This window comes from Pygoscelis adeliae, unplaced genomic scaffold (genome assembly GCF_000699105.1).
Source record: "Pygoscelis adeliae isolate BGI_AS28 unplaced genomic scaffold, ASM69910v1 Scaffold14, whole genome shotgun sequence".
Taxonomy (NCBI): Eukaryota; Metazoa; Chordata; class Aves; order Sphenisciformes; family Spheniscidae; genus Pygoscelis; species Pygoscelis adeliae.
Window position 1 is genome coordinate 20,625,521 of NW_008825109.1, and position 12,158 is coordinate 20,637,678.

General features: G+C 39.8%; 1 protein-coding gene across 4 annotated transcripts in view; it reads right to left on the bottom strand.

The window, feature by feature from the left end:
• CHRDL1 (chordin-like 1) overlaps positions 1-10,632 on the bottom strand; it is a 40,489-nt gene extending 29,857 nt beyond the window's left edge. For all 4 annotated transcript variants that reach the window (XM_009327836.1, XM_009327832.1, XM_009327834.1 and 1 more), the window contains exons 1-3: positions 10,536-10,632; positions 8,494-8,606; positions 4,421-4,514 (exon numbers count right to left, since the gene is read on the bottom strand). In XM_009327836.1, coding sequence (XP_009326111.1) covers positions 4,421-4,514; positions 8,494-8,606; positions 10,536-10,632 — 304 coding nt within the window. The remainder of the gene's footprint in view (positions 1-4,420; positions 4,515-8,493; positions 8,607-10,535) is intronic.
• Between the last annotated feature and the right edge of the window lie 1,526 nt (positions 10,633-12,158).

Sequence of the window (12,158 nt, forward strand, 5' to 3'; positions counted from 1 at the left end):
GATGATCTTAAAGGTCTTTTCCAACCTAAACGATTCTATGATTCTATGATTCTAACCCAAAACTTCTTCACCAAATGGTTTATTGTATTTGCATTCTGCGGTGGAAAATCATTCCACCAGAGCATTCCAACTGCCCAGGTTGAAGATTTTGGTTGTAATTCAGTGCAAATGTATTATACATATGCTTCTGTGTTTACATACACGATGTGTATCAGGTCAACAGGTGGTGTACATACTCAGCATCTTGCAAGGCTGCGTCTTCAAGAATATCTACACTATAGAGTGCAGCATGTTACCTGGACTAGCTCAGTTACTGGAAGGAATTGAGGAAAGTTAGCACTCAGCTCATTGCAGGCGCATTCTTCCTGCTTCTTAAGTGAGTTTGGCAGTGCAGTGAGTTCTACACTGTCCTAACCAGGCTGCTTCCAGGATCTAAAATAGCGAGTTCAAAGATACAGGTATTACTAAGTCATGCTGCAAGTCTACTGTGCAGACATAGCCTCATCTATTTTTAGGTCATGTTCTCAGACTACTATTGTGAGATACCTGATCTCGTCCATCTTTATTTAGTCCAGCTATATATATAGGTACCACCTGGCATTTTGTTGTTATTTCAATATCTAAAGAACAACGAAAAGTACATCAGAAAAGTGGTTTGAATTTGATACAGAAAAATCATAGTACCAAAGGAGCTTAAACTTCAATGTGTTACTAATCATGAACGTTCTTGGAAGCCAGTATGTTTAGTCAGGGCAGCAAGCTTAAAAAATACTAGAGCCAGATGGGCTGATTCATACATCAGTGTGCAGCCTTATCTGCTGGGAAATCAAACCAGCAAGTGGAATATGGAAACCCTTTCTAAATCCTGCAGTTGTGCATTTTTCCGTCCATGTAAGTTTCCCCCATCTTAGATTTACATATTCCAGAGAGTACTCAAAAATTTTAGATCTTTAACTAGACTCTAAATGCTTTGATTCGCAATCGTTCCATGTAAAAATGATACAATCTACAATAAATGTTCCATTTATAAAGGCACTGTCCATAGTAGTGCCATAAAAGACAGCTGCAGCTAAATGCTTGAAGAACTTGTACATGAAGTTTATTTTCATGACAGGAGGTAGGTCTGAAGTCCACTCTAGCTCAAAAGCTGATACAGCTGTAAGAATGATGGTGAATTCTCTCCCTGACACTATAAATCACCTCTCCTCTGACAATGCCTGGCGCACCCTGAGCTGGAAGGAAGGAGTTTAAGCTCGGAAGCATATGATGTCCTTTTGGGTCTCACTGATGTGTGAAAAGAGTCCCAGTGAATGTGAACCTAGTATTTTTGGTTACATATGTTTGATGATAAGAATCTAATTCAGATAGTAAAATCCTTTTCAGAGCTGCAAAAGGGAGGAATATCTAGTTCTGTATAAGACACAAGGTCTGGATTTTGCCAATGCTAGAAAGAATAGGTTTCAAAAAAAAAAAAAAGCTAGCAGTGAATCTGTGGTAGAAGCTGGTAGGATTGAACCACTGGTGAAAAGTAGAAGATGCTTCATAACATATGTCTGACGACTACGTAAGATTCATGTTGGCTGGTGCCAGGGAGACAGGATACAAACACTGCATCTCTTTGTGTCAGTAAGTCCAGTGTCACTATGGATGCAGGAGACTAATTCCAAGGGGAAAGCAGTGCCAACTTTTCTCAAAGGAATCCCTTCAACAGCTCCTCCACTTAGGTAGTTATGAAGTTCAGTTTCCAATGAAAGTTGCTGCCTTCTGGCATTACCTCTGCTTCATTAAATAAGGAGGCAGTTATTTGGGCAGTTACGCTCTACAAGGCCTGCAGAAAGGCAGGAGGAAGAGCCCAAAGTCACTGACTAGCACTACTCATTTCTGAAATGCAGCTTGATAAACTGAGGGGAAACATACATGACAGAATATAGCGAGCATTTATGAGAGTAATTTGAATGGATGGCTAATGGCCAGAGCTCTGGCACGTTCCTTTAAAAAATAACCAGGGAAACCAGAGAAGTGAATTTCCTGCGTATCATGGGATGCTGCACAAAAGACATTGTATGCTAGACACATAAGAATGGAAAGCTGGCATAAGGTGTGCAAGAATGCTTGAGATTCCTATTCAGATCAGGCATGAACATTACTGCTGAAGATCGAGCACCAAGTATGATATGCCTAATCGCTGCAGAAAGCAGAATGCAAATAACCTCTGAAATCACAGGAGATTCCTGGTCCTCTTTTGCCTAACATTGGTACACATCTATCTGAATTACAGACTCAATTAGGGAAAAAATAAACCTTAGTAGGACTCTCATTTTTAATGAGATGCTGCCCAGCTAGCAATTTAATGGCCCACCTCATGTAGCAGATAGACTATAGATAGACTCTAGGAGGAGTTGAGAGAAGATAATGGATCACAATTCAGGAAAGGCTCATTCTGATAATTTTCTGGATTTATCAGTTTAAACACACAGTACAAAATTCTAGCTGAAGACTGTGAATAGCAAGAACTTAATTTGATAAGAAGGACTTCAGAGTTTACAGCGGCCCTTATTCTTCCTTACTAGGTCATTGTAGAATGTTTTAAAATCTCGATAGGTATCACGACATTTACAGCCTCATGAACAGAAAAAAGCCAAACAGTTCACTGCCAAAGAGCACTTGAAGCAAAACCAGTCAATCTAGAAGTATTTGTTTTCTACACTAAATACTGTACAGAGATATAAAAAAAAAAAGAAAAAGTTCCTGACCCCAAATGCCAATTACATACTGAGCGTGGGATTTCTGTCATTTAACTTAAGTTGTCAAAAAAGTAAGCATCTAACGTAAGCTATTTGCCTGTGCTCCCTCAATAATCAGTGGAGAGAGACAGGCATCTCCAGGGAAAAATTCTTCTCATTCTGGGTAACAGGATGAATCACCCTCTGGGGTAAGCATGTTTCCAACAGCTATAAGGGGTATCTAGGTGATTCCCTTGCCAGCTGAAATTTAGATTAGCTGGAAAAACAGACCAGGTTTTGGGCACACTGGCACACCAGTCCTTCTTTTGATCTGAAAACAGAAAAGGGGTTCATGTTCCCAGCATCTTACCATTAATCTAACAGTACTAGTTGGTCAAATGAAGCATACTATCTTACAAACTTTCTTTCCTATGTATTAGACCATCATAGATAAAACTCTACCATCAACTAGATGTCAAAGTGTTAGATCTAAAGTTGAATGGGATGAATCTCATCCCAGGACAGAAGAGTGGCATCATGGCATCGGATGAGTTATGCGCTTGAAATGCTTCTTCCTCATCACTGATTAAAAAAGGATTCTAGATACCTAGATCAGCTATTGATATACACATCTGATAGACAGATGTATAGAATTGTCAGGACAGATGAATCCTACCAAAAATTGACGGGGGGGTGCCATTTATTCTCCAGTAAGTGCAATGAATGCACTCCAAACCCAGCTGAACAGCAAACTGACTTGTGTGCTCATGTCCCTCCACCATTGCGTACTGCCTCCTGCTCACAGGTTTTGGTCAGGGAACAGCTGTTCTCCTCAGACAATGAAACCCCCTGGAGAAAGTCAAATAAAACCCCTTTCTATGATGCTGCATGAATACTCTTTTATAAGTGGAAATGAGGGGTGCCACTAAGACAGAGATTTAGGGAAAAGCTCCAGTCAAATCTACCAGTCATTAGGCCATGTCGGGAATGTTGTAACAGCCTCGTGAAAGATCCTGCTTAGTCTCTTTCATACAGTGGCTCTTAATAATGAGCATATAATAAATGTACAGTCTGGAGCAATTTACTATACAGTATCCAATTGGATTTATATAGTCATAAACTTCTACAGCACTGCTTCTATGATTTACAACAGTCTCTACTAATTATGAAGCTATGCCTGGATTTGAGATGTGAAAGGCAAATGTTACCAGACTGGTTGTACAGTGATACTATACAAATGCACATTTGCCACAGCAATTTTGAACTGCTTGTTAACAGAGAACCATTGCAAATAACTATGTATTTTAGCCTGCTCTTATGAAAAGCACCAAAGGCAGAAACCCATGGAGTTTGTGGGATGGGGTATTATTGTGATGGAGTTTAGAGGTAAGGGAAGGAGCGGGGAGCAGATAGTCCATGGACTCTATCAATGAAACTTCTGCTACCTTCTGCCTGGATTGCAGGGGACTGGACTTGGTAGCTTACCTGATCCCTTCCCAAATCTATACTTCTGATTTCCTAAAAAGAAACCACCGTAGGAAATACTGTAACTTACTGTAGGACAATCCTCTCATGACCTAAATGGATATAGAAGGATGTTTACTTCACAGAAGTTTTCCAGCGCAGACATTTAATTTTGCTGTTACTCAGCATATTAAATAACTATTTCAGGACTGTATGTCATTAATAGGAATTACCTGGGCATCGTGGGCAGCACAGCTGTGGTACATGCACAGGGGAAGGACAGTGTAGACTTGGGCATCTTATTCTGCTGCACAATACATTTCCATTCTGCAGGTGGAACATAATACAATACTTTAATGAAATGGGCTGTCTTACGAATTTCCGTATTCTCTATTCTGCATCTAGATATTTTAAAAACAAATGCCTTTTTACAACATTCTGATTTCACTCACACCAGGGTAAGCCCGGACTACTTTCACTGCCTCTGAATTTATGCTGGAGGTCAGAATGTAGCAGAAATCCATACAAACCTTAAAATCAGAGGAAGTGCCTAAAAATGGATTGCAACAATCTTTCTTTCTTTTGAGCAGATTATGCTTAGGAATTGCATTTCCAAAACTAAGACACAGATAATGAATGGTAGGTCTCTGAGATATCCCCTACAGAGGGTTAGTTCAAGACCACAAGAGACAATAGTGTCTGTAATTGTTCCTGAAAACTGTGGAGAGTCTTTTGTTTTCATTTTATGTGTTCCCCAGTAGACAAAAAACACCAGTTGGTAAGTAGCCATTTTTCTAAGAAATATGAGCCAGTCTTGGGAATAGTGTTCATTATTCATGTCATTAACATAATATTCTATTTGACCACATCTAAGTTTGATTTACGATTAAAACACAGGGAATTTTCATTCTCCACTGTCTGTAACCAGAAAAGACTATCCATTTCAAATTCCCATTTCCCATGTATAATTCATCCTCCTAATTTAGCTCTGAGTTGCTCATGCTTATAGCAAGAAAGATCTTTCAGTATGAACACTGATACTGTACTATGACTGTAGTTTTAGGTGGTGTCAGGAATAAACCCACTTCATTTTCATATGCCTTCTGGAGCACTGCAATGTTTCCAGCAGAGGTGCAGACTTCCTTAGATAGCATATGTATAGACTTTTCTAGCCATCTCTTTCAAAATAGTCCATTGATTCCTAAATATCTGCAGACCACAGGCTGGAATCATACTGTTAGATCATTACTACCCACGAACTACATTTGTGCGTCTGCTTTGGAAAGAGACACTAAAAATGGTATCACCATCTGTTTCCAATGATGATTGAAATTAAATATACTGATTTTATAGACGAGGAGCAAAATTTAGGCTGTAGATTCTTTGCAGGATAGGGACTATCACTGCTCTGCACAGCTCCTTGCCCAGTAGACCATCATCTGAGAGCCTGTAAAGCACTACCGTAGAAGAAAGGCTGGCACTGCCTGCTGGCCTGGCTCCATGTTCCCTGCCTGACCTGTTCCATGGCCTCACTCCCTTTTTAATTATTAGTCCTGTGAAATCTCCTGAGGTGAATGTTTACTTTCTGTGCATGACCAGCTGTGATAAAAATTCTGCAGGCCTACTTTGCTCCTCAGTGCTGCCTGCAGTACTCCACTGTTTGCAGCAGGACAAGACTAGGCAGATCTTGTGCTTGGTAAGACTGATCTTATGCTTAGATTCACAGTGATATTTGGGAGACCAAGCCCTACTGACTAGAGTAGGACTTAAGCTCCTGTAGGCCTCTGTGAGTTAGGGCCACGGTTAGCATTTCTGCATCAGATACCTGAAGAGTAACAATGCATCTCTCTTCCCGAGCTGTGTATCAGTGCTAAGTGTGGAGAGCATTCATTTTAGCCCCTGAAGTCTGCAGATCTGACTACAAACACAAGCAAAAAGCTGCTGTATTTTAGAGAGTAAAATAATGATCTGACAAATTGTGAGTGCTCCAATGTACCTGACAGTAACAGTCAACAGTCCCCACTGTGTATTCGGGGGGGAGAAGGGGTTGTAAAAGAAGGGGGGAGCAGGGTGAGAACACTGAATTATGTTTAGTTTTATTCTGGTTTAAGGTGTCAGTTGTAAAAATACAATACTACATACACACAAAAACACAAAGGCTTTTTTTTTTTTAATCCCAGGCTGAGCAATTTGGCCTCTGTTTAGTTAGTTAATTTGTCTCGCCTTTTTCTTAAACATCAGAAGTGTGTGTTTGGGGGGATGGACGGACAGACTGTTGTTTAGAGATGGAGCAGAGATCTCGGTGTGTTGCCTGGCTGATATGACTTGTTTTGAGCAGAGATCATATGCATCATGATACTTGAGGCCAGCAAAGAAATTTTGCTCGCACTGGTGATGAAGACCCCTGGGGATTTTTTTGCTTTTCTCTGCAGTGTGAGGGAGTAGGTTGCTGCTTCAGACTCTGTACACATCCTTTGCCTAACTAACTGATTTACTGCCAGGGAATCATAGGTGGGTTACACTTAGGTCTCTCCTGTTTGCTGTCTGTGGCACACTTAAGTTTCATTTTTTATGTTGTAATATTTAGTTTAAGGTCTGTGCTTGTGCTATGTCATGGCATGTTTTCTAATGCTTTATCTAACCTTAATTTTGTTAAAATTATAAATTATTGAGAGTTTCCTGATGATCCGGAGCTTTTACTGTAGGTCAATGTTCTGAGGGCATTTCTTTTGGCCAGGACAAAGCTCAAATGAATGGCTGGATGCTGCAGTTGTTATTTGGCGTCTTCCTTCCAGTCAACAAGAGTCACATCCCAGAGATCCCTCAGCATCCTCACTGCTGAAATAACCCTAAGTTACATTTTGCACCCTGACAGTACAACAAAGTTAAAACAGAGCAAACAAGGAAGTAGAGTCCAGAACCACTTCTGAGCTGCATGAACTGATAATTACCGCAAGCAGTTTCCTTCTTTACTAACCTTGTTGCCCTGAACTGTCACTCTGGTCTTCCATGCCCATGTGTGAAGGAAAGAAATAAAATATACTCCGTTTGTTGGAGCCTCACAGTGTGTGGGTATGCCTGGATCACAGCAGTGCTGTTCTCTAGAGGCACATTCAATGCACTTTCCCATCCCTCCAGACTGTCTAACATCTTCCTAAAAATCATTGAGCAATGATTTGTATCCAGATCTCTAGGGTTTCCAGTGAATTTCGTCCCCACCCAAGACACAGCCTTCCAGCAATTTAATGAGTGTTTTACCACACACGAACTCTGACATAGTTTTCAACTTTGCATATAGATCAGCAAAAGTGAGTGGAAACTCCTTTTTGCTATAACCAAGGACTTTTCCTTTTCTTCCTACTACGTTGCTTTTTCTCTTACAGATGCATTCTGCTGCACAGATCTGAGATGCAGCCAAGCTTGTAGGACTACTGTTTGCGCATCTCTGCACTAAATTGTAGTAGCAGATCCCTCAAAGCAAATGCTGCACAGGGGCCCGATATTTTACACTTGCAGGGGGGGAAATAGCCAAGAAAACTTTATTCTGCATTAAATACAGCAGACAAAACTCAGCATCTGGAGTGTCTCATGTGTTAGTGATTAAGATCCCTTATTGTTTAGTCATTTTAAAGTACTCCAAGGGACATAGTCTGCCCTCATTTCCCTGCCCCCCCCCCCCCCCCCCCCCGCAGCTGTACATGACATACTTAGGGGATCTATGACTGCTGTGTCTTCGTATCGGGCATCAGCTGATGGTAGCCAAGGACCTGTCCTTTCACGTCCTACCCGGTTCTCTCTGCTCCCCATACCCTGTTCTCATTTTTCATCATCTCATTCTTCTTCCGGAGGTTTTTACACACAGTGATATCCAAGCCTGTTCCTTCAGCACTTTAGGGGAGCAGCTGCTTTGACTGTGGAAATGCCTCTGAAGATGTGGGCATTGTACATAGACCAAAACACTACCAAATTCAGGTTCAGCATAATCGTCCATATTGATGGAACTGCAAGGATTATATTTAGGCAGTGGGGTCCAATTATTCAAGATGTAACGCTCAGCATTGACAAAGCTTCTTGCTAGTTAAGGAGCTGTTTTGTCTACCCCATTCAAGTATTTTTTGCCAGTATTGGCCTTCTCTGTCCATGTTTTCCCTTCGCTAGGATCACCTGCCTCTATTTCCTGCAGCATGATCAGGACCTGCTCGTGAAAACAGGTTTGGGTGTTGTCAAATTGCAGATACAACATAAAGGATTCTAGTCAATTAAGCAAGTGGAAGAAATTGTAGGATCAATAATTCAGCAGTCCTACCTCTGAGCAAAGACAATTAACGCAGTAAACGAGGCCATAGGGTTCTAGATAAGGATGCCATCTTTCTCCTACACGATACTTCTTATCTTGAAACACGCAGTATGTATCTGAATCTGTAAAACAGTAAAGAATTGAAAGAGCTATGAATCAATGTTCCCATGCCGTGCTTACGAAGTGTTTTTAGGTGTGCAGTGTCTTCTGTAAAATATTTTTTCTTTCCCTGGAGAATCACACAATGGAAATGCCCTTAATTTCATGTGCTGTTGTTTCTAACCTCCCAAACCAAAATAAATGACATGGCCTCCCATCTTTCCAAAATTGCAGCTCCTGAAATAGCTGACAAAATGGCTTTCATACAGGGTGAGTTTATCCTTCCACCTGCAAAAACGCAGGATAAGATCCCATTTAGGTAACAAAATTAAAGCACTTGATTGCTCAGACAGGTTTACAGGAAACAAAACCTTTTCACTGCAAAACCAAAGCAATTGGCTCAACTCAGGAAAATCCCAGGCTGTACAGCAGAAAGATTTTGAACAAGGGAACTGCAGAAGGAAGATAAATGCACTATATTTACACTGCACGTTCAGTGTCTCCATATTTTAACAACCTAATAAAAAAGAAGTTTGTCCTAGTATTTCAGAACAATTCGTGCTGACTTACATATGCATCAGCATTCAAAATATTTTAAGATCTTTCTGTTCATTAAGCACTTCTAATCTTGCAGATGCAGTTTTGCAGATATCCATCTACCTATCGGGCATTACTGCTCTGTCTCTCCCTGTCACATTATGGTTTCACATTGAAAACTCAAATCTCTTCAATAGAAATATGTTTCTCATGTGTTTCCATGAGAGAAGTCCTTCCTGTTTTCTTAACAATGTCCAAATTCAGCTTAATTCATCACCCTCAGTATAGATGATAGTTCAGGGTATCAAACAAAATACCTGTCTTCCAAGTGATAATCCAATCAAGGGACATTCTTCACATTTACTGGGCTAAAAGAAGGTAGCAAGAGGTAGGGATTATTAGTTGCAATGGTGAAGTGATCTGCTTTCACTTCACACAAAAGCATGACAAATGAAATGCAGGGTCTGAAAAAGCAGATGGCTGAAGTGGAGTTTGATAATTTCTCTCACTGTGCTTTCTTTGAACAGGGATACCTGCACATTGTTTTCTTGTGAGTAAGTTCAGTGGAGAAGGTAGCCTTTTTGGAACTTACTCTCTTTTTTTTTCTTTTTTTTTTTTTTTTTTTTGCATCTACCTCCTTAGAAGCAGAAGGTGCTGATACTGAGGCTGAAAATTTTAACTACTTCTCAAGGGGAAACAATGTCTTTTGTAAGGCGGTGGCCAAAACCCAGCCTGTGCAGGTGAGGAGAGCATTCCAGAGAGCTAGAAACAAGGCTGTAGCAGTCAATAGCTCCTAGGCTTATTTGGGCAGTTATTCTTCCTTGCCATGCTTTCGGAAATGTGTTAACATCTCCCACAGATGACAGGCTTTGTAGAAATATTCCCTTTGTTTTGTTTGTATTCTTTTCAATTCTTCTCATCAAGTTTCTGACAGTGCTTAGACTCTTAATTTTCTCAAAGGATGTCTCTAATCCAGTTCATATGAGGTTGTTTTTGGAACACAACAGAGCAGTCTTGGACGAACTTTACACTGGCTGAAAACCTCAGCACAACAGTCTTACACATGGGATAAAATCCAGATAATCCGTCAGATGTTTACAGAGGTCACTAAAATGGAATTAAGCACTCTCTCGATTCAGGATATTTGAAATAAAACAGATTCTAAAATTGATGTGTTATGTTCTTTATGATGCAATGAAACCTGTACAGCTTCAGGAAAATGTGCCCCAAATGTGGGTGTGACCTGATTCTACTAAATGTAGGAACAGAAGGAGGAAGAATGTTAGAAGGTTTTGAACACAGTTCCACAGTTTAGGACATTATTGTTTGAAGATCTTTTCTGAACCACATCTGTCAAATAGAAGGAAAATGTCAAATTCGGGTGAATGTGACAGCTTTGTTTGAAGTCTACTTACGTTTCACTTGTTCTAGTTTACCTCCATCTATGAAAAGGAGACAGAGCACACCAAAAAAGATAAAATGAAAATCCTCCAATATCCACTTTTTTCTCATCTTTATCGACAAAAGGAAAAGAGCGAGCCTCCAAAGTAGAGAATGTTGAGCTGTTGGGAAGAAAAGATTAAATGAATCAAACTAAAATCCTGTAAGATACTTAAATGCTCTGACACGATTTCATCCAGCACACAGAAATCCTAAACTGCCAGAACCAAAAAAATCAGTCTGTATCATGGAATCTATTTCATGGAAACAACTTTGGCTTCAGATCATTTCATTTTTGGAAAAGGGGCCACATTCCCACTCATGAAAGCCGAAAACTGGATATTACTTCTAATAAAGTCCTTATTTTATTCCAAAGCAGAGAAATCTGGCAAGTAAGCAATCTAAATTCTTAAAGTTCTCTTTCACAAGAAACTAGTTTGGGAGATTTTCTTGTAGAGCAGCTCTTCTGGATGTAACTTAGGAAATACAGGTGTCAGTTGTAACATGTTTGCTTCATTGTAAAATTAACCTTGGGTATACCTGGTGTATTGGCCCTGCACTATGGAAATCCCCGCGTCGGGTGAAATGCTGGCCATGCTGTAGTCAATGGGAGTCTTCCTCACTGCATCTAACAGGCTTCCACCACTATTCCATTCACCCCTCCTCCCCTCTCCCAACTACTATTGTTCTGGGATTGTGTATAATTAATTTTCCTAGAGTTAACCCTTCCGTTGCCGTGATATCTGAAAGTCGAAGGGGGGAATGACACATCGTCTTCATTCTTGTAGATCTTTAATGGCAGAATCTTGCACATGGAGCAAAGCTTAATGTATTCTTCTCTGTGTGGTGCAGAGATGATATCGTACTTGCTGCATGCGCCGTTCTGTTTATCTTTTTCTGGCTTTTAAAAGGTGAATTATTTTATAATGAAAAAAACAAGGGAGAAAATAATTAACTGAAGTAGAATTTACTTATTTTTGATAGCCAACCTAAGATTCTAAATTGAGAAATATGTTGATGCTTTACTGTTTATCAGAACTCATTGCAAAAGTGTTATCTTCCCAGAGTACACTTGTCCATAATTTACAATGTTGGAAAGATTTGGGTTTGATTTTAAGACTTTTGATGTGGATTCACAATCAGTTTTACAAAAGTTAAAAAAAAAAAGATTCACTATTGGAAAAATAAACAATCTCCTTTGTAAACTAATTTGACCCCTTCAGATTTCATGTAAATAATAGAACTGTACACAAATATGTTTCAGCTCACAGATAACCAAAGCAGAAATAATAAGTTGTATATGTATATTCAAAATTAAGTGGTGGATAACTTACAGAAATTAACTAAACAGTAAGTTAACAACCACTTAAAAAGAAAATCTTCCTATTAAGACTGCTGAGATCTAGGATACTGTGACGAAGGGTGGGTGATCTGATTTTATCAGTGGTTTTATTGCCTTTGCTGTTTAACAGTTCTCTATGTTCCCAAACCACAACCAAAATGGACATCTTCCTTAACTAATCAAATCTATGCAACTACTCTGTCTATACTCAGTAAGCTCATTCAAAACAATGCAAATTGCATCTGAAAACACTCAA